At 54.6% G+C, this 22,324-nt stretch overlaps 1 protein-coding gene across 1 annotated transcript; it reads right to left on the bottom strand.

Moving 5' to 3' along the window:
• Window positions 1-11,886: 11,886 nt before the first annotated feature.
• On the bottom strand, window positions 11,887-13,661 carry LOC136624868 (uncharacterized). The gene is made up of 4 exons (XM_066598799.1): window positions 13,547-13,661; window positions 13,336-13,460; window positions 13,029-13,179; window positions 11,887-12,938 (listed from the first exon to the last, which is right to left on the bottom strand). The coding sequence occupies exons 2-4, from the start codon at window positions 13,382-13,384 to the stop codon at window positions 12,434-12,436; spliced, it is 705 nt and encodes a 234-aa protein (XP_066454896.1). The 5' UTR covers window positions 13,385-13,460; window positions 13,547-13,661; the 3' UTR covers window positions 11,887-12,433.
• Window positions 13,662-22,324: the final 8,663 nt, after the last annotated feature.

Genomic DNA, 22,324 nt, shown 5'->3' with positions numbered 1-22,324 from the left:
TGAATTCAATGGGCAAACATCGTTCTTCTCTGTCACAGCTGTTACAGCTGTGGCAGAGAAGAAGGATTTGTCTTCTATATGTTCTCAATGGGGTCGGCGCTGCTGCCGCCGGCCCCATTGAGCGCATATAGAGAAGATTTATGGCCTTTAGAAGGACCGTTGGGGTTCTTGAAACCTAAAATCACTCCTAACACTCTCCCTATAGCAGCTCCAACACGATAGCACTTTTCCTCCTCTATGTCAGAATGCATCTGTAGCGAACCGCGGGAGGGGCAGATTTCAATACTCGGGTGACACCTAATCTCGCCAGCCACTCACTGCAGGGGGGTGGTATAGGGCTTGAACGTTGCAGGGGGAAGTTGTAATGCCTTCCCTGTCTTTCTATTGGCCAGAAAAGCGCGCAAATTTCTCAGAGATGATAGTGAAAGTAACCGGAACATCACGTGGTGCTCGTTAAGAGTAACGAGCATCCCGAACACCCTAATATTCGCCCGAGCATCAAGCTCGGACGAGTACGTTCGCTCATCTCTAGTATTTATCTTTAAAGGATCATCAGACCATCATTTGAAGTAAAACTTATCTCTTTATTCATCCATTTCTTGCTTAAAATGCCTGCAACGTTTCGACTGTCGTTCCCAGTTTTTCTCAAGCCAATTATTTGGATATCTGGTCCGAATCCGGGTAAGCTGGCAATTTCTGAATGTATCTCCCACCTCGTGTTAGAGGGGAAGTGTGTGCAGCAACCATTTCTGAATAAAAGTACCCCTCCCCCGAAACAAATTACTCTGACAGCACCACCCGCACGACAAATTACTGTGACCCCAGCTCTGTGACTAACTACTGTGACAGACCCCGCTCCCCCCACGCTACACATTACTGTTAAAGTCCCCCCATCGCAAGAAATTACTGTGACAGCCCCTTCCCCCTGGTCCGACAAATTACTCTTGACAGCCCCCCTCACAGGCACATAAACAGTCGCATACATAAGCCTCCCATCCCAAACTTAGCCTTCAGCTGAGGACGGTCGACAGGTGGAAGTCACTGTTCTTCTTCAGGTCCGGACTGTCAGCAGGAGTCGTGTGGTGAGCGAACTGCGCAGGCACGAAACGCGCGTTCACTGGGCCCGACCAGTAGCAAGAGCTACTGCACCTGCGAGACGAGAAGATGCAGACACCGCTGGATTGCTCATATCCAAGGATGTCGGATAGTTAAATATAGGGGGGCACTTGATCAGATAAGTATATATCATCTGTATGGCTCATTTACAAAGCACACATTATATTACAAAGTGCTTGTAATGGCCATACAGAAGTATATAGATGCATTTGTCACAGCGGCACAACCCCTTCAAGGGGTTAAATACATTTTATTTTTTAAATATTTAAAAAACAAATCTTATTTATTTCTTATAGTTCCCATAGGTGATTTGACCTTGCAACAGTTCGGTAACTTCTACAATAGTATATAGTATTTTTAATTATAGTCTATTGAGATCTGACTGAGACAAAGCTTAATAGACTGCAATACATGGCAGCCCCTGGAACCTTCCCTTGATTCTGGACTGCTATGTGAACCCATCTGCACCTCACAATTCCTTCATGTAGAAGCTTCTCTTTTTATTTTGCCCGTGAACTCATAACCTTTTTATTTATATATAAAAAGACAATCTCGATCTTAATTGTTTTATCTTCCTACATTAAATAACATGAGGTATTGGTTTATATCTTGGCCAAAATATGCAAACATGTCAAGTTCCATCATTGTGTTAACTTATCCAGGTCTTAGGGCTCCTTCACACGGACGTGTTTGAGGAGATGCCAATGACTGCTCAGTGTGTTATATATACACTGGGTATGGCCAGTGAAAACGTCATGCACTGACAATGCAGTGGCATGAATATATTACTTGGCAGACACTCCAACACCCCAAGTGCACCATACATGTACTGACACCCACACTACACCAATATAAAATCAAAATATATGGACAAAGTAGCATGCAGTACAGGTTCAAAGATTAGTGTCCACCTGTTTTTGGCCAAAATATGTAAGCTCGCAACCCACGTCAAGGGTCCTCATTACCTTGCGAGTTCCCTAGCCTAAAAAAAAACATGCAAACACACAGTAAACAAGCTCCACGTAAAGCAGATGTTGCCATTAGCCTTTTATCAGTTTAGGTCATCAATAGTAGAGGGACGTGGATCCATCACACAGTACCCTCACCAATCAGCTGTTTGCCTGTGTGCTTGTACACTGAGCTGATTTCTGCAGGAAGCAGATAGCTCCATTCACATTGCAGTGGCCTGGCTTGGTATTGCAGTCCAAAATTCCCTTTGAAAACTGCCCTGGGAATAGAGCTGTCTTCTTCCTGCAGAAATCAGCTGAGTGCACAGCTGCATTAGCCTAAATCTGTGAATAGACGCCTGCAGATCTTCTATCAATGGCCTATCCTAGGGATAGGCCATCAATGATTTGCAAGTGGACAAACCCTCTAAATCATGGCCTTGCAATGCAGCAGTGATCATCTCTAAACCACCATGCTGCCCATTAATACATAACATAGGCTAAAGATAGACAATGTCCACCTAATTCAGCCTGCCCCTCTCCCCCCATTGATCCAGAGGAAGGCAAAAAACCACTAATGAGACAGAAGCCAATTTAGCCCATTGGAGGAAAAAATTCCTTCCCATCTCCATAATGGCAGTCAGAATAATTCCTGGATCAACATTTTGAAAGTTGGTACAGCAGATCGATGTTATCTATGCAGCAAGACAAGATGTCCAATATTTCTAGCAGTAAAGAAAGATGTTGAGCATGGAGAATGTCGGCTGAACTGATAAGCCAAAGGAGAATGTGTCAGGGATGAAGAGGACCTTCAGGGCGTCTCTTGAGACTCTTCCCCCTGGCGTAAACCGGGCATGCCGTCACAAATGCCCGGACGTCTACATTCTGGCAAGTAGTTCCTGTGTATCGTTAATCCCAGAGTGACTTGCTAAGACTGAAGCATGCGTCTCCTCTAACACCTTCAACCTTAACGGCAAGGGAACAAAAAGTTTGCCTTTGGGAAGGGCTTCAGGGCAGATTGATGAGCAGCATGTAACAGCGGTAAAAGGTCAGAGGAGACAGAAGCGAGAACCACCCCAGGGGAGAGGATAGTCTCCGGCTCAAAATCAGTAGGTTTCGGGGAACCAAAACTCCTGGATAAGGCATCCTCCTTAAAGTTTTTTGATCCGGGTGGGTAAGTGACTAAAAAGTTGAAGCGTGAAAAAAACAGGGCACAGCAGGCCTGCCAAGCCTTCAACCTCTTAGCTGAGTCTAAATAAATGAGATTTTTATGGTCAGTGAGCACTGTGATCTGATGACGTGCCCCCTTCAGGAAATGCGTCCATACCTCAAATACCCATTTAATAACAAGTAGTTCTCGGTTGCCTATGTCATAATTTTGTTCGGTAGAAGAGAACTTCTTGGAAAAATAGGCACATGGTCTGTGATTCGTGAGCGTGGACAGACCTTGAGACAGTACAGCTCAAACACTGAATTCGGAGGCATCTACCTCCACCACAAATTGACAGGATAGGTCAGGTTGGATAAGGACAGGCCGCGAGGAGAAGGCAGCCTTCAGAGAGGAAAAAGCCGCAAGCGCATCAGAAGACTAGGTACTCACATCAGCCCCTTTTCTAGTGAGATCCGTTAAAGGATTAATAACCACGGAGAAATTTTTAATAAATTTACGGTAGTAATTAGCGAAGCACAACAACCGCTGCAACGCTTACAAAGAGACTGGCTGAGCCCATTCTGTGATGGCCTTCACCTTAAAGGGATCCATCTGAATATCACAAGGTGTAATGACATATCCCAAAAAGGATATTTTCTGGACACCAAAAACACATTTTTGAAACATAGCGAATAACTTGTTCGCCCTAAGGCGAGTCAGTACAGTGTGTAAATAAACACAGTGTTTTTCCCAGTCTGAGAAAAAGATCAAGATGTTTTCCAGGTTAACCACCATGAAAACACCTATGGTTTTCCTGGAAAATGGCGTTCATGAACCCTTGAAAGACCGCCGCGGCATTGCACAAACCAAAAGGCATAACGAGATATTCGAAGTGCCCAAGCGTATATGAATCAGGTTATAGGCTCCCCTCAAGTCGAGTTTGGAGAGCCACTGAGTCCCAGAAACCTGATTGAGGAGATCAGTGATGAGAGGAAGCGCATACTGGTTCCTGACAGTGATCTTGTTCAGTTCCCTGTAATCTATACAGGGTCAGAGACCCCCATCCTTCTTCTAGACGAAGAAGAACCCGGCCCCATTTCACCAACTCCAAAGACTCCCACTTGATCACAGGATTGTGTTCTCTTAACCAAGGGAGTCCTAAGACTAGGTCCACAGACAAGTCTTTCATCACCAGGAATGTGCAGGCATCAGTATGCACAGCTCCAACAGAACACTTTAACTCTGGGGTAACTATATTGATGAGACCAGACTGTAATGGTGCAGAGCCTACCCTAGAGACCTGAATCAGGGGGTCTAAATGTACCATAGAACTTGAAATTTGCCTCACAAAATCAAAATTAACAAAATTCGCTGCAGCCCCAGAATCGACAAAGGTTTGTTCTGTACGAGAGAAAGAACCAAACTCTAAAGTGCAGGGCAAGAACATCTTTGACACTGTGGGGAGTACCTTAGCTCCTAGACAGTCCTCCCGACAACTGACTAGGAGTGGAAGATCTTCGGCTGAGACTTCTTCCCGCAGTTAGCGACCCGATGACCAGTTTCTCCGTAGTACAGACAGAGGGTTTTTTTTAGTCGGTATTCCCTTCACTGTTGAGATGACATAGTACTCAAATCCATGGGTTTAGCGAGGGAAAGTGGAGTGGTCTGATCTGCAGATGAAGTAGTCGGACTGGTCCTGGTGGGTTGCCTAGCCCTTAGTCGACGATCAGCTCAAATAGGTAGCGATATCGCTTGTTCCAGAGTTCTTGGCTCCGGATGGGCAGCCAGCAGATCCTTAAGGCTTTCGGATAGGCCAGACAAGAACACATCCTTGAGGGCTGAATCGTTCTACCCCGACTCCATACAGTATTGCCTGAACTGGGAACAATAGTCCTCCACCAACCTCCGACCCTGGCGCAAGGACAAAAGTTTCGAAACCGCGTAAGCGGTCTGGTCAGGTTTGTCATAGATCTGCCCTAGAGCAGAGAAAAAGGCTTCTAACGACAGTCGAGTGGGAGAGTCTGGGGATAAGAAGAAGGCCCAATTCTGGCGGTCTCCTCTCAGGGGTAAAATCACGATACCAGGGGGGCGTGGTTTGCGAATGTCGGAGTAAGCAGCACACTGGCCGCGCTCCCGACACTGTCACCTACACTAACCTGTCTAGCGGGGGAAGAAGAGGCTCCAATCACTCCCCGAGTCTCCATGACAAAGAGGAGAGGCACCGGCAACCTGCGGGCGGCGACAGAGGAGGAAACGCCGACCATGCGCCGCTATTTCGGAGTGTGAAGTGCGGCGGCCCCCTCAGCCTCTGCCGGCAAGATGGCGCTGGAATACGTGCGTTCGGCCTCTGCACCACCTGACAACGGCGGCGGGATGGAGAGCGGAGAGGGGGAAGCCGGAGCACCGCGCAGGGAAGCAGATAAGTCCCCTCACACGGCCAGGGCTGCTGGTGCACAAAAAAGAGGCAGCAGCTCCCCCCAGTAAACACCCAGGAGCTATACCTCTGCCCCACATATAGGTGCATCCCAGGAGCCAGTCAGTGATGAGGCTGGCAGCCCTAGAGACCCTGGCCTGCAGCAGGGACCCAGAAGGGATCCCTGCAATAACCACCCACCACTGAACAAAGGGCCATTACATAGGCAGCCCATATCCCCTGAGGGGAGCAGCAGCCCAACACAGCAGGCTTCCACAAGAGGACGCGCAGCAGCCACAGTCCCTGCAACAGGTGCCCTATCGTTCAGCAGTCCCAGCTCAGACGATGAGTGGGACTGGAAAAGTCACTTGAGATCTCTCCCGACAAAAAGGGATTTTCAGAGGCTGGAAGCCTCAAATAAAGAAGCATTGTCACTAATCCAACAGGAAATTAAACATCTAGGCAACCGTCTAAATACTGTGGAAGCTTCCCAAGATGAGGTCCTATCTACGCTGGAGGTACACAGCCAGACCATAAATGCCCAAGCACTACAATTAGCAGACATTCTATCCCATATTGACGACCTGGAGAATCGCCATAGACGAAATAATCTAAGGCTTAGAGGTCTCTCGGAGGAAATCTTCCCCTCCCAACTAGAGGACTGGGCACGTAATTTCTTCAGCTCTTTATTACAGCGAGACGCCGACAAGCCAGTCGAGATAGACCGCATCCACAGAACCCCGGGTCCAAGACCAGAAGATCCGGGTAGACCGAGGGATGTCCTATGCCGTATACACTTCTTTAAAGACAAGGAAGCAATCTTAAAAAGCGCTCGAGGCAGGAAAGACTCTCTCACTCACAATAGCACCCCTATAGTGGTTTTCCCAGACCTGGCGAGATGCACTCTACAGCTGCGTAGAGCAGTAAGACCAATCCTAGACATGCTTCGGACCAATGACATTGTGTACAGATGGGGCTACCCCTTCCAACTACTTGCATCAAGGAACGGCAGAACAGCGATATTCAGATCACCAGCGGACTTGCCCAAATTTTTAGGAACTTTAGAACTTCCTATGGTAGCGCTACCAGATTGGCCACACATTCCGGAGCTCCCCATCACGGCTCCCAGAGAAAAGTGGCAGGAGACAAGACCAGGACGCCAAAACAATAAAAGCTACACTGATCGCCCACCGCCGTCAGGGAGGGCTTCACAGGGCCGTCTGCTCAGCTCCCCACTACAGGATCACTTCGCAGTTCAATTTTGCCCACTTGAGACACTTGCCTCAGGACGCTTTGGTGTGTTTAGTGTTCCGTGACAGCTTGGTTCGTAGATCTCAATGCTTAGCCACAGATCGAAAGCTTATCTTCTTGGACCTCCGTTTGCCTTAACCCTGCCGTTCTAACGTGTTTGTTTAGCAGTTTATCTACCTCGTACCCTCCCTGGACGGGTTTTTGTACTCCTACAAGTAGTAATTCTAAGATTGTTTTGACCGGTGGCGGTGGCGGGAGACCGCTCCGGCATCTCTGACCTCCTACCCCCACTGGGCTGATGCCACCATGGTGCCGTCTGATCCTGACCTTAGGCCAGGACCCCATCCTGGAAGATTGGGCTTCTGTTCCCCAATCGACAGAAATCTCTGTTTCTGTCTTAGCACCCTTTTATGTTATTTTGTCTGTCCTCTTCTTCTCTTCTCTGCTCTGCTCTGTTTCTTAACTCGCCTGCCCTGGCGCCTCACCCCATGATCCTCTGGTATCCCCCATGACTAATCTGTCGTTTTGCACGTTCAATGTTAGAGGCCTGAATAGCCCTGCGAAAAGAGGCCAGATCCTAGCGCACCTACAAAAAAAAGCGCGGCCTGATCACTCTCTTTCAAGAGAAGCATTACAAACACGACCATCTCCCCAAGGGATCCAACAAACATTATTCTAAATGGTACCATAGTGTCCATCCTGAAAAAAAGACCTGTGGGGTGGCCGTGGCTATACACAGGAGCCTCCCACACAATTTGATAGACTCAAAAGTGGATCCCGAGGGTAGATATCTATTCCTTAAAATAGAACTGGGACACCGCATTTTAACCGTGGCTAACATATACTCTCCCAATACAGGTCAAGCCAAATTCGCATGCCATCTACTGGGAGAACTAGCACAATTCGCTGCGGGATCCAACATCATACTCGGAGGGGACTTTAATCTCGCCTTGGACCCAGGTCTGGACACATCGACGGGTAAGTCCGGTGTCTCCCTTGTGGCCCTACGTAGACTGCGTGGACGACTGACCGAGCTGCGACTCGTTGACCTCTGGAGGACACTGCATCCAGGGGTCAGGGATTACAGCCATCACTCCACCGCACATAACAGCTATGGAAGATTAGACCACATATTCATATCACACGGTCTTCTGGACTTGAGCCCTAAAAGCTCTATAGGCCACTTCCTGTGGTCGGACCACGCGCCTGTTTACGGATCCTTGATGGGACACAGCCAAACAGGGGGGACCAAATTATGGAGACTTAATGACAATTTGTTGGGAGACCCCTGTTGTCTAGAGGAGGTACGCCAGACAATCGAGACGTTCATAGAAACTTACCGGATGGACACAACCACCTCACCCGTTAAATGGGAAGCCCTTAAATGTGTGCTACGGGGTACTTTTATTCCCCATGGAGCGAGGCTTAAAAAACTGAGGACTTGCAAGCTGACGGAACTATTTGATCATCTGGATAAACTAGAGCAGGCTAACAAATCTAACACCTCCCCCTCCTAAATGCTAAGATCTCAACAATACGTCAGCAGATCCAGTCAATACTAGACCAGGCTCACCTGGGCATGAGAGACAGAATTAAAGGGGGGGTTCTGGTGTCACACACGGGCAACCAAACACCCACCCGCCCAGTGAGATCGGGGTAGCAATAAATGCAGCAGCTGGTTAGCGAGATCCCTGAACCCCCGTGAGAGCCAATCCTACGTATTCGCAATGAACTCGACGAACAAAGGGAAAGTACACGCGACTAGCGACATTCTAGAGTGTTTTGGGAAATATTAGGCTGGGTTCACACAGGGCGTATTTGTCGCGGAAATGTCACGGTTTTGCCGCAACCTTTCCGTTTCTGCGGCAAATCCGCATGCAATGGCCAAATTTAGACGCGGTTTTCACCGCGTATTTATCAGCGGTTCTACCGCTGGTAAATCCGCAGGACCTTTGCTGCGGAAAAAATCCGGCTAAGGCACGCGTACCGCCGCAGACTCACTGCCTTTGTACTTCTGATGGATAGAGAACAATCAGAAAAGGTGAGCAATTTGTTTTTATGGTCATTGTGTGCTTAGTTTCCTTGTTGTTTGTTGATGCATTGTGGACTACAGTGCGACTGCGGCCATGTGCTTTAATTCCTGCTAATATTCTTACAGACTGATCGTGCTTCCCCTTGGCAGAGACGCTTTTGGGTGCATCCGATACTCATGGAGAGGGGGACCAAGGGCCATTTTGCAAGCCTCTACCAAGATTTAAAAAAGTAAGTGAAGTGTAGCATGTGAATAGGTTTGATGTTGCGCCAAGAATTTTTATTTATTTTAGCCCGCTCTCCCTTTCTCTCTCTCTGCAGCCATCCCGAGAAGTTCGTAGCCTTCTGCAGGCTGCCTATGGATGCCTTTGAGCGCCTTCTGGAGCTGGTGCGCCGGGACCTGACCTACCAGGATACACAGATGAGGAAGGCGATCACTGCAGAAGAAAGGCTGCTCATCACCCTTCGGTAAGTAACCTTTCTTATCCTTTCACTGTTGTTCTATCTGTAATGTAATTTGCGAGTGTAGAGCCAATTTTTTTTTTTAATTTCATTGTTTCCGTGATTTTTGCGCTGTACCAGATTTTATTTTTCCTACGATGCTCCGATTGCTCCGGCAGTAGGACGTAATGCTATAGCATAACGTCACACTGCTTTTGGACAGCTAGGCTATCGAGCACCCCTTTTAGCACCACGGCCATCATGACACCTGCACGGCTACCCCGATCTCACTGGGCGGGTGGGTGTTTGGTTGCCCGTGTGTGACACCAGAACAGCATCATCTTGTGGCTGGTTGACTTCAGAAAAAAAGTGGCAGTCCAGAGATTGTTGAACTTACCCTACCAGCAAACTCGCGCAACCTTTGTTGTGCACCGGCTGTGAACGGGACCTTGTTACGTTCCTGAGTGTGGCAGGAACATGTTTGCATTTTCCCATTCTCTCTCCCCTTTTGTTGTAGATGGGGAGAATGGAAATCTGAACCATGTGTGGCGTGGAAAGTGAGAATTTCACCCCCCCCCCATGTATACCTTTGAATTGCACATCTTATTTCCTTCACACGAATTCTACTGCGTTATCCAATAAATTTCGTGTTGAGAACAATATCTGAATACTGTATATATTGATGTGATGCAAGTCTTCAGTGTGTACTAACTTTTGTTTCTCTTCTCTGCTTCTTTGCAGCTTCTTGGCCACAGGAGAGAGCTATGCATCCCTGCATCTCCAATTTCGTGTTTGTAAATCTACCATCACCGAAATTGTGAGGTGCACATGCAGCGTCATCTGGCAGAAGTTGCAGCCCATCGTGATGCCTTCACCCACCGAGAACACTTGGCAACGTGTTGCAGCAGGCTTTCAAGATGTTGCCAAATTTCCTAACTGCATAGGCGCCGTCGACGGCAAACATGTGCGTGTGCTTCAGCCAGCCCACTCAGGCTCCAAATTTTTCAATTACTAAAAAATTTTTTCTATTGTCCTGATGGCCGTGGCTGATGCACATAGCAAATTTGTTTGCATCGACGTCGGCGCCTATGGCAGCACTGGAGATTCTCGGTTGCTGCGAACTTCACAGATTGGGATGCAAATTCTCCAAGATGGCGTTATGCTCCCAGCCCCAAAACCTTTCCCGGGAACCACACATCCAGTCCCCTTTGTGATGGTATCGGATGAGGCTTTCCCGTTGATGCCAAACCTGTTGCGCCCATACCCGCGAAGAGGACTGAATGCCCGGAAAAGGATTTTTAATTATCAGCTGAGCCGGGCACATCGTGTGGTTGAGTGTGCCTTCGGGATTATGGTAAGTCAGTGGAGAGTTCTAGGGACTACACTGTTAGTAGACCCTAACACAGTTGATGACCTTGTCAAGGCATGTTGTGTTCTTCACAACTATCTCCGGGACTATCGCCCCGAGGTAGATGTGGAAGAACTCGATCCTGCCTTTGACACGGTCATCAACTGGGGGGGGAGGTAGGACGCCTGCTACTGCAGTGCAGGTACGAGAACTCTTCACAACTTCCTTAGTCAAGAAGGCACTGTGCCATGGCAGTTCTCCTGTGTCGGTGGTGTGCAGCCCTAACTGCAGTGTGACCCTCCCCCGGCGCCCAGCCCCAGAAGGACGCGGAAAACAAAGTGCAGCAAAATACTTATTTTATTAAAGGCACATCAAAGGTCACTTCACATTTAATTTCCATTTTTCAGAAATTGTTCAACTGGTTGCACAATAAAATGTGTTTATATTTCAAGAAAAACTTTGTTCTTCCATTTTTTTCGCCGCACAAAATACATAAACTTTATTGTAAAATTCACGAAAATTGTTAGGCTATGATGGTTTTTTATAAATAGCTAAATAAACATTGCACGAGTTGAACCGTATCCTTCTTTGAAACCAGTTTCGCAAGCTTGACGCCACACCACAATCTAGCGTTACATTAGCCACGCAACGGGAGTGCATCAAATCACCTTTTTTTTTTCTTGCAACGTATTTTTTTTAAAACACGTTCATCCAGACACAATTTAACATCACTGTCGGATAGCGGTATTGTGTGTTTGCTGTTACATTTCTAGCAACAATAAGGAGGGCCTGTAGTTGCACACATTTCGCACGTGGTAACGGTACTATGTGGTGTAAAGTTTTTCTCCGTCGCTGGCCAATCCACAACCAGTTTAGCTTTCGCCACACTTGACGGACATACCGCAAGCGAAAATGATGATGGAAACAGGCACACAGACTGCCCCTGTTCCCATCACCATTTTTTTGTATTTTTTTTCATGCTCGAACTCCGCTAACATACAGAACACTGGAGCGAGCATGAAGATACACATGAAAATAAATAAAGGAAAACAAATAAAGGAAAACAAAGAATGAGAATGACTCCGAGAAGTGAATTACCCCAACCTTGGAGGACAGCAAGGCAGCGGTGAAAAAAAAACAACACGCGCAAACACAGTCCTTCTCGTACAGTGGCACAGCCATCGAAGAACTTAACGGTCATGCCACTGACGGGAAGGAATGAATGCGCCTTGCCTTTTTTTGCAGCAGAGCACATAGTAGCCGGCAGTGAGCGATGTAAGAAATTGCAACCCCAATCTTTCCCATGACCATCCGTTAGGATTTCTGGGACACCAGCCAACTCCATGCAGTGTTAGACAAGGCAACAGCACAACGGAACCTGCACTTTCCAATGGTAGCGTCTAAGACATTGCAGTTACCCCCATGCAACAGTTGTGATCACTGCAATGTCGTATAACTAAAAGAGCCTTCTCCTATACTGCATTGAGATGCGTTTGGTGGCGAGCACAGTCGCGCGGTTGAGTGTTGCGATGTCTGATGCAGAGGGCTGTTCATCAGTGAGAGAAACGACGATTGTGACGGGGAACCGCCAGAGACCGTATCGCCGTAGCCAGTGTCAGGAGAGCCATGGTGCATGGGGTATACCGTTGTCCTAGAAACCCTGGCAGGTTGATCAGGGAAAGATTGGGGTGCAGGAAACATGCGGTTTGAGGGTTGTACTGGAAAGGCTGCATTTTTCATAGCAACAATAATGGAGAGCTATCGGCAATGGGTCTTTGAGAACCAAAAATCTCTAACACAGTGTAAAGAACGGGCGGAATAGTCCACTGACGCTCCGAGCTCAGTTCATGAAGGCGTGACGCAATGGCGGCACCCATTGTGTCCCACTGATCCTCCGTCTCAGACCGCCGCAATAAAGACAGCGCTTCTTGGGTGGCATCTTGCTTGTTATTCTTCCGACGCGGGTGAGCCGCAACGCTGCGGCTCGTCCGCTCGGAACTCACTTCCCTGCTACGACATGCTCTGCTGGCAGGGGCAGTAGTACTGCCACACGACACATTTTGTTCCCCCACTTCCGGAGTTACTGAAGTGGGGTACAAATCGGGCGTGCTACACTGGCTGTCTTCCAAGGCTGGGGTACCTTCTCTGGGCTCATCATCCTGCGACTCCTGTCCTGGCCCATCTGTGTCGGGTGAAGCGGTTGTGACCGTGGGAGGCGCGGCCGTGATGTTCCCGCTGGATCTGTGGACGAAACAAGAGTACCATTTAGAGACATAGAACCTCAAAATGCTACGCCATCGAAGCCGAGCTTGCTAAGATATTTGCACTTACGCACGCAATGCTCGACTTGTTCTGAGGAAGTGCAGTATCTCCTGGTGTGGACACTTTTTCTCTGACGGGGACATGCCGCTTTTTTCACAATCCTTTTCGTGCTTCTTGTAGCGGTCCCGAACAAACCGCCAACGATTCTTGACGTCTTTAACTGCAAAATTACAGATGGCAATTAAACATGGTACAAGCAGTCTGCAAAAGGATGCAATCCACCGAAAGCTGCAATAAACAGTGTGGTTAGATGCAGTACAGTTCTGAGTACATCCAAGAAAGAAACACCAAAGCGTTACCAATAGTGTAAACTTACGGATTTCACTGTGGACGGCAGCAGTGGCGGAGTCCCAATTGGGATACATGCCAGGCGTCCGCCTTTAACTCACGGTCACTGTAGCCCGGCTCGGCTGGGTCCCAAATCTCAGGCCTACTTTCAACCTGCAGGGGGGGAGGAAAGAAGAAAACAAGTTGAATAGCATTCCGAGGGGGGTGGATATGGTTGTGTAAGCGCACACTACACTCACCAAGGTTATCATCCTGACGACGTTTATCCCCATTCGCTGATACCACGCCATTGTCCGGAAATAGTGATGACAACGCGATTGTAATGTGCTTGGCGACTACAGAAAATGTTTTTCGTCCTGTGAGTAATCAGAAAATGTTTACATTTCATTAGATACACAACATTATTGCCCACTAGCGCACAATTGCAAGTCGCCAAAAATAACAACGAGGCTCACATCTACACACGTGAGATGCCGAAGGGAGAGCAATTCTATAAAAGGATAAAATTGATAAAAAATATTTTCAGCTTCCTATTTGTAAGTAGGGTAGGCAATGCAAAAAGGGACTAAACGCGTGGCCTCGCCCGTGCAAAGGAATGCCATGCAACCGGGTGGGGGGCCATATAATGGTGGAAAGTTACGCCCTAAATTGTGGGGCAAAGCAAGGGAGGAAAACTGCGGATAACGTGCGTTGCAATGCTAAAAAAAAGGACGCAAAAGAGCGCGAAGCGGGCAGGAGAGAGCAAAATAAGGTGGGGTGGAGCTGGACACGTCTTGCCTGCAATGAATGGCGAAGTAGTGCATTACCTTCTTTATCCGAGGTTGAGGATTTTCACGCTGCTGGTGTTGGTTGGTTGCTTGCCCAGCTGGGGGTAGCGGTGGTGCCTCCGCTGGGGGTTGTAGTGGTGGTGCTGTGCTCGCTGGGGGTTGTAGTGGTGGTGCTGTGCTGGGCCACTTGCTTGCCTCCACTGGGGGTTGTAGTGGTGGTGCTGTGGTGGGCCACCTGCTTGCCTCCGCTGGGGGTTGTAGTGGTGGTGCTGTGGTGGGCCACCTGCTTGGCTCCGCTGGGGGTTGTAGTGGTGGTGCTGTGGTGGGCCACCTGCTTGCCTCCGCTGGGGGTTGTAGTGGTGGTGCTGTGGTGGGCCACCTGCTTGCCTCCGCTGGGGGTTGTAGTGGTGGTGCTGGGCCCGCTGGGGGTTGTAGTGGTGGTGCTGTGGTGAGCCACCTGCTTGCCTCCGCTGGGGGTTGTAGTGGTGGTGCTGGGCCCGCTGGGGGTTGTAGTGGTGGTGCTGTGGTGGGCCACCTGCTTGCCCCGCTGGGGGTTGTAGTGGTGGTGCTGTGGTGGGCCACCTGCTTGCCTCTGCTGGGGGTTGTAGTGGTGGTGCTGTGGTGGGCCACCTGCTTGCCTCTGCTGGGGGTTGTAGTGGTGGTGCTGTGCTGGGCCCGCTGGGGGTTGTAGTGGTGGTGCTGTGGTGAGCCACCTGCTTGCCCCGCTGGGGGTTGTAGTGGTGGTGCTGTGCTGGGCCCGCTGGGGGTTGTAGTGGTGGTGCTGTGGTGGGCCACCTTCTTGCCTCCGCTGGGGGTTGTAGTGGTAGTGCTGTGGTGGGCCACCTGCTTGCCACGCTGGGGGTTGTAGTGGTGGTGCTGTGCTGGGCCCGCTGGAGGTTGTAGTGGTGGTGCTGTGGTGAGCCACCTGCTTGCCTCCGCTGGGGGTTGTAGTGGTGGTGCTGTGGTGGGCCACCTGCTTGCCTCCGCTGGGGGTTGTAGTGGTGGTGCTGTGGTGGGCCACCTGCTTGCCTCCGCTGGGGGTTGTAGTGGTGGGCCACCTGCTTGCCCCGCTGGGGGGTGTAGTGGTGGTGCTGTGGTGGGCCACCTGCTTGCCTCCGCTGGGGGTTGAAGTGGTGGTGCTGTGCTGGGCCCGCTGGGGGTTGTAGTGGTGGTGCTGTGGTGAGCCACCTGCTTGCCCCGCTGGGGGTTGTAGTGGTGGTGCTGTGGTGGGCCACCTGCTTGCCTCTGCTGGGGGTTGTAGTGGTGGTGCTGTGGTGGGCCACCTGCTTGCCTCCGCTGGGGGTTGTAGTGGTGGTGCTGTGGTGGGCCACCTGCTTGCCTCCGCTGGGGGTTGTAGTGGTGGTGCTGTGGTGAGCAACCTGCTTGCCCCGCAGGGGGTTGTAGTGGTGGTGCTGTGGTGGGCCACCTGCTTGCCCCGCTGGGGGTTGTAGTGGTGGTGCTGTGGTGGGCCACCTGCTTGCCTCCGCTGGAGGTTGTAGTGGGGGTGCTGTGGTGGGCCACCTGCTTGCCTCCGCTGGGGGTTGTAGTGGTGGTGCTAAGGTGGGCCACCTGCTTGCCTCCGCTGGGGGTTGTAGTGGTGGTGCTGTGGTGGGCCACCTGCTTACCTCCGCTGGGGGTTGTAGTGGTGGTGCTGTGGTGAGCCACCTGCTTGCCCCGCTGGGGGTTGTAGTGGTGGTGCTGTGGTGAGCCACCTGCTTGCCTCGCTGGGGGTTGTAGTGGTGGTGCTGTGGTGGGCCACCTGCTTGCCTCCGCTGGAGGTTGTAGTGGTGCTGTGCTGGGCCCGCTGGGGGTTGTAGTGGTGGTGCTGTGGTGAGCCACCTGCTTGCCCCGCTGGGGGTTGTAGTGGTGGTGCTGTGGTGGGCCACCTGCTTGCCTCCACTGGGGGTTGTAGTGGTGGTGCTGTGCTGGGCCCGCTGGGGGTTGTAGTGGTGGTGCTGTGGTGAGCCACCTGCTTGCCTCCACTGGGGGTTGTAGTGGTGGTGCTGTGGTGGGCCACCTGCTTGCCTCCGCTGGGGGTTGTAGTGTTGGGCCACCTGCTTGCCCCGCTGGGGGGTGTAGTGGTGGTGCTGTCGTGGGCCACCTGCTTGCCTCCGCTGGGGGTTGTAGTGGTGGTGCTGTGCCCGCTGGAGGTTGTAGTGGTGGTGCTGTGGTGAGCCACCTGCTTGCCCCGCTGGGGGTTGTAGTGGTGGTGCTTGTGGTGGGCCACCTGCTTGCCTCCACTGGGGGTTGTAGTGGTGGTGCTGTGGTGGGCCACCTGCTTGCCCCGCTGGGGGTTGTAGTGGTGGTGCTGTGGTGGGCCACCTGCTTGCCCCGCTGGGGGTTGTAGGGGTGGTGCTGTGGTGGGCCACCTGCTTGCCTCCGCTGGGGGTTGTAGTGGTGGTGCTGTGCTGGGCCCGCTGGGGATTGTAGTGGTGGTGCTGTGGTGAGCCACCTGCTTGCCTCCACTGGGGGTTGTAGTGGTGGTGCTGTGGTGGGCCACCTGCTTGCCTCCGCTGGGGTTTGTAGTGGTGGTGCTGTGCCCGCTGGGGGTTGTAGTGGTGGTGCTGTGGTGAGCCACCAGCTTGCCCCGCTGGGGGTTGTAGTGGTGGTGCTGTGGTGGGCCACCTGCTTGCCTCCGCTGGGGGTTGTAGTGGTGGGCCACCTGCTTGCCTCCGCTGGGGGGTGTAGTGGTGGTGCTGTGGTGGGCCACCTGCTTCCCTCCGTTGGGGGTTGTAGTGGTGGTGCTGTGCCCCGCTGGGGGTTATAGTGGTGGTGCTGTGGTGAGCCACCTGCTTGCCCCGCTGGGGGTTGTAGTGGTGGTGCTGTGGTGGGCCACCTGCTTGCCTCCACTGGGGGTTGTAGTGGTGGTGCTGTGGTGGGCCACCTGCTTGCCCCGCTGGGGGTTGTAGTGGTGGTGCTGTGGTGGGCCACCTGCTTGCCCCACTGGGGGTTGTAGTGGTGGTGCTGTGGTGGGCCACCTGCTTGCCTCCGCTGGGGGTTGTAGTGGTGGTGCTGTGCTGGGCCCGCTGGGGGTTGTAGTGGTGGTGCTGTGGTGAGCCACCTGCTTGCCCTGCTGGGGGTTGTAGTGGTGGTGCTGTGGTGGGCCACCTTCTTGCCTCCACTGGGGGTTGTAGTGGTAGTGCTGTGGTGGGCCACCTGCTTGCCCCGCTGGGGGTTGTAGTGGTGGTGCTTTGCTGGGCCCGCTGGGGGTTGTAGTGGTGGTGCTGTGGTGAGCCACCTGCTTGCCCCGCTGGGGGTTGTAGTGGTGGTGCTGTGGTGGGCCACCTGCTTGCCTCCGCTGGGGGTTGTAGTGGTGGTGCTGTGGTGGGCCACCTGCTTGGCTCCGCTGGGGGTTGTAGTGGTGGTGCTGTGGTGGGCCACCTGCTTGCCTCCGCTGGGGGTTGTAGTGGTGGTGCTGTGGTGGGCCACCTGCTTGCCTCCGCTGGGGGTTGTAGTGGTGGTGCTGTGGTGAGCCACCTGCTTGGCTCCGCTGGGGGTTGTAGTGGTGGTGCTGTGGTGGGCCACCTGCTTGCCTCCGCTGGGGGTTGTAGTGGTGGTGCTGTGGTGGGCCACCTGCTTGCCTCCGCTGGGGGTTGTAGTGGTGGTGCTGGGCCCGCTGGGGGTTGTAGTGGTGGTGCTGTGGTGAGCCACCTGCTTGCCTCCGCTGGGGGTTGTAGTGGTGGTGCTGGGCCCGCTGGGGGTTGTAGTGGTGGTGCTGTGGTGGGCCACCTGCTTGCCCCGCTGGGGGTTGTAGTGGTGGTGCTGTGGTGGGCCACCTGCTTGCCTCTGCTGGGGGTTGTAGTGGTGGTGCTGTGGTGGGCCACCTGCTTGCCTCTGCTGGGGGTTGTAGTGGTGGTGCTGTGCTGGGCCCGCTGGGGGTTGTAGTGGTGGTGCTGTGGTGAGCCACCTGCTTGCCCCGCTGGGGGTTGTAGTGGTGGTGCTGTGCTGGGCCCGCTGGGGGTTGTAGTGGTGGTGCTGTGGTGGGCCACCTTCTTGCCTCCGCTGGGGGTTGTAGTGGTAGTGCTGTGGTGGGCCACCTGCTTGCCACGCTGGGGGTTGTAGTGGTGGTGCTGTGCTGGGCCCGCTGGAGGTTGTAGTGGTGGTGCTGTGGTGAGCCACCTGCTTGCCTCCGCTGGGGGTTGTAGTGGTGGTGCTGTGGTGGGCCACCTGCTTGCCTCCGCTGGGGGTTGTAGTGGTGGTGCTGTGGTGGGCCACCTGCTTGCCTCCGCTGGGGGTTGTAGTGGTGGGCCACCTGCTTGCCCCGCTGGGGGGTGTAGTGGTGGTGCTGTGGTGGGCCACCTGCTTGCCTCCGCTGGGGGTTGAAGTGGTGGTGCTGTGCTGGGCCCGCTGGGGGTTGTAGTGGTGGTGCTGTGGTGAGCCACCTGCTTGCCCCGCTGGGGGTTGTAGTGGTGGTGCTGTGGTGGGCCACCTGCTTGCCTCTGCTGGGGGTTGTAGTGGTGGTGCTGTGGTGGGCCACCTGCTTGCCTCCGCTGGGGGTTGTAGTGGTGGTGCTGTGGTGGGCCACCTGCTTGCCTCCGCTGGGGGTTGTAGTGGTGGTGCTGTGGTGAGCAACCTGCTTGCCCAGCAGGGGGTTGTAGTGGTGGTGCTGTGGTGGGCCACCTGCTTGCCCCGCTGGGGGTTGTAGTGGTGGTGCTGTGGTGGGCCACCTGCTTGCCTCCGCTGGAGGTTGTAGTGGGGGTGCTGTGGTGGGCCACCTGCTTGCCTCCGCTGGGGGTTGTAGTGGTGGTGCTAAGGTGGGCCACCTGCTTGCCTCCGCTGGGGGTTGTAGTGGTGGTGCTGTGGTGGGCCACCTGCTTGCCTCCGCTGGGGGTTGTAGTGGTGGTGCTGTGGTGAGCCACCTGCTTGCCCCGCTGGGGGTTGTAGTGGTGGTGCTGTGGTGAGCCACCTGCTTGCCTCGCTGGGGGTTGTAGTGGTGGTGCTGTGGTGGGCCACCTGCTTGCCTCCGCTGGAGGTTGTAGTGGTGCTGTGCTGGGCCCGCTGGGGGTTGTAGTGGTGGTGCTGTGGTGAGCCACCTGCTTGCCCCGCTGGGGGTTGTAGTGGTGGTGCTGTGGTGGGCCACCTGCTTGCCTCCACTGGGGGTTGTAGTGGTGGTGCTGTGCTGGGCCCGCTGGGGGTTGTAGTGGTGGTGCTGTGGTGAGCCACCTGCTTGCCTCCACTGGGGGTTGTAGTGGTGGTGCTGTGGTGGGCCACCTGCTTGCCTCCGCTGGGGGTTGTAGTGTTGGGCCACCTGCTTGCCCCGCTGGGGGGTGTAGTGGTGGTGCTGTCGTGGGCCACCTGCTTGCCTCCGCTGGGGGTTGTAGTGGTGGTGCTGTGCCCGCTGGAGGTTGTAGTGGTGGTGCTGTGGTGAGCCACCTGCTTGCCCCGCTGGGGGTTGTAGTGGTGGTGCTGTGGTGGGCCACCTGCTTGCCTCCACTGGGGGTTGTAGTGGTGGTGCTGTGGTGGGCCACCTGCTTGCCCCGCTGGGGCTTGTAGTGGTGGTGCTGTGGTGGGCCACCTGCTTGCCCCGCTGGGGGTTGTAGGGGTGGTGCTGTGGTGGGCCACCTGCTTGCCTCCGCTGGGGGTTGTAGTGGTGGTGCTGTGCTGGGCCCGCTGGGGATTGTAGTGGTGGTGCTGTGGTGAGCCACCTGCTTGCCTCCACTGGGGGTTGTAGTGGTGGTGCTGTGGTGGGCCACCTGCTTGCCTCCGCTGGGGTTTGTAGTGGTGGTGCTGTGCCCGCTGGGGGTTGTAGTGGTGGTGCTGTGGTGAGCCACCAGCTTGCCCCGCTGGGGGTTGTAGTGGTGGTGCTGTGGTGGGCCACCTGCTTGCCTCCGCTGGGGGTTGTAGTGGTGGGCCACCTGCTTGCCTCCGCTGGGGGGTGTAGTGGTGGTGCTGTGGTGGGCCACCTGCTTCCCTCCGTTGGGGGTTGTAGTGGTGGTGCTGTGCCCCGCTGGGGGTTATAGTGGTGGTGCTGTGGTGAGCCACCTGCTTGCCCCGCTGGGGGTTGTAGTGGTGGTGCTGTGGTGGGCCACCTGCTTGCCTCCACTGGGGGTTGTAGTGGTGGTGCTGTGGTGGGCCACCTGCTTGCCCCGCTGGGGGTTGTAGTGGTGGTGCTGTGGTGGGCCACCTGCTTGCCCCACTGGGGGTTGTAGTGGTGGTGCTGTGGTGGGCCACCTGCTTGCCTCCGCTGGGGGTTGTAGTGGTGGTGCTGTGCTGGGCCCGCTGGGGGTTGTAGTGGTGGTGCTGTGGTGAGCCACCTGCTTGCCCTGCTGGGGGTTGTAGTGGTGGTGCTGTGGTGGGCCACCTTCTTGCCTCCACTGGGGGTTGTAGTGGTAGTGCTGTGGTGGGCCACCTGCTTGCCCCACTGGGGGTTGTAGTGGTGGTGCTTTGCTGGGCCCGCTGGGGGTTGTAGTGGTGGTGCTGTGGTGAGCCACCTGCTTGCCCCGCTGGGGGTTGTAGTGGTGGTGCTGTGGTGGGCCACCTGCTTGCCTCCGCTGGGGGTTGTAGTGGTGGTGCTGTGGTGGGCCACCTGCTTGGCTCCGCTGGGGGTTGTAGTGGTGGTGCTGTGGTGGGCCACCTGCTTGCCTCCGCTGGGGGTTGTAGTGGTGGTGCTGTGGTGGGCCACCTGCTTGCCTCCGCTGGGGGTTGTAGTGGTGGTGCTGGGCCCGCTGGGGGTTGTAGTGGTGGTGCTGTGGTGAGCCACCTGCTTGCCTCCGCTGGGGGTTGTAGTGGTGGTGCTGGGCCCGCTGGGGGTTGTAGTGGTGGTGCTGTGGTGGGCCACCTGCTTGCCCCGCTGGGGGTTGTAGTGGTGGTGCTGTGGTGGGCCACCTGCTTGCCTCTGCTGGGGGTTGTAGTGGTGGTGCTGTGCTGGGCCCGCTGGGGGTTGTAGTGGTGGTGCTGTGGTGAGCCACCTGCTTGCCCCGCTGGGGGTTGTAGTGGTGGTGCTGTGCTGGGCCCGCTGGGGGTTGTAGTGGTGGTGCTGTGGTGGGCCACCTTCTTGCCTCCGCTGGGGGTTGTAGTGGTAGTGCTGTGGTGGGCCACCTGCTTGCCACGCTGGGGGTTGTAGTGGTGGTGCTGTGCTGGGCCCGCTGGAGGTTGTAGTGGTGGTGCTGTGGTGAGCCACCTGCTTGCCCCGCTGGGGGTTGTAGTGGTGGTGCTGTGGTGGGCCACCTGCTTGCCTCCGCTGGGGGTTGTAGTGGTGGTGCTGTGGTGGGCCACCTGCTTGCCTCCGCTGGGGGTTGTAGTGGTGGTGCTGTGGTGAGCCACCTGCTTGCCTCCGCTGGGGGTTGTAGTGGTGGTGCTGGGCCCGCTGGGGGTTGTAGTGGTGGTGCTGTGGTGGGCCACCTGCTTGCCCCGCTGGGGGTTGTAGTGGTGGTGCTGTGGTGGGCCACCTGCTTGCCTCTGCTGGGGGTTGTAGTGGTGGTGCTGTGGTGGGCCACCTGCTTGCCTCTGCTGGGGGTTGTAGTGGTGGTGCTGTGCTGGGCCCGCTGGGGGTTGTAGTGGTGGTGCTGTGGTGAGCCACCTGCTTGCCCCGCTGGGGGTTGTAGTGGTGGTGCTGTGCTGGGCCCGCTGGGGGTTGTAGTGGTGGTGCTGTGGTGGGCCACCTTCTTGCCTCCGCTGGGGGTTGTAGTGGTAGTGCTGTGGTGGGCCACCTGCTTGCCACGCTGGGGGTTGTAGTGGTGGTGCTGTGCTGGGCCCGCTGGAGGTTGTAGTGGTGGTGCTGTGGTGAGCCACCTGCTTGCCTCCGCTGGGGGTTGTAGTGGTGGTGCTGTGGTGGGCCACCTGCTTGCCTCCGCTGGGGGTTGTAGTGGTGGTGCTGTGGTGGGCCACCTGCTTGCCTCCGCTGGGGGTTGTAGTGGTGGGCCACCTGCTTGCCCCGCTGGGGGGTGTAGTGGTGGTGCTGTGGTGGGCCACCTGCTTGCCTCCGCTGGGGGTTGAAGTGGTGGTGCTGTGCTGGGCCCGCTGGGGGTTGTAGTGGTGGTGCTGTGGTGAGCCACCTGCTTGCCCCGCTGGGGGTTGTAGTGGTGGTGCTGTGGTGGGCCACCTGCTTGCCTCTGCTGGGGGTTGTAGTGGTGGTGCTGTGGTGGGCCACCTGCTTGCCTCCGCTGGGGGTTGTAGTGGTGGTGCTGTGGTGGGCCACCTGCTTGCCTCCGCTGGGGGTTGTAGTGGTGGTGCTGTGGTGAGCAACCTGCTTGCCCCGCAGGGGGTTGTAGTGGTGGTGCTGTGGTGGGCCACCTGCTTGCCCCGCTGGGG

The sequence above is a fragment of the Eleutherodactylus coqui genome, chromosome 4 (assembly GCF_035609145.1).
Source record: "Eleutherodactylus coqui strain aEleCoq1 chromosome 4, aEleCoq1.hap1, whole genome shotgun sequence".
NCBI lineage: Eukaryota > Metazoa > Chordata > Amphibia > Anura > Eleutherodactylidae > Eleutherodactylus > Eleutherodactylus coqui.
This window is presented reverse-complemented; position numbering and strand designations above follow the sequence as displayed.

What these genes read in the sequence shown, in the direction of transcription:
- LOC136624868 (XM_066598799.1), bottom strand. Translation starts at nt 13,384, where the DNA reads ATGTATCCCAATTGGGACTCCGCCACTGCTGCCGTCCACAGTGAAATC. An exon ending in TGCCGTCCACAGTGAAATCC is followed by an intron (nt 13,180 to 13,335) that starts GTAAGTTTACAC and finishes GTAATTTTGCAG; the next exon opens with TTAAAGACGTCAAGAATCGT. An exon ending in ACAAGTCGAGCATTGCGTGC is followed by an intron (nt 12,939 to 13,028) that starts GTAAGTGCAAAT and finishes TTTCGTCCACAG; the next exon opens with ATCCAGCGGGAACATCACGG.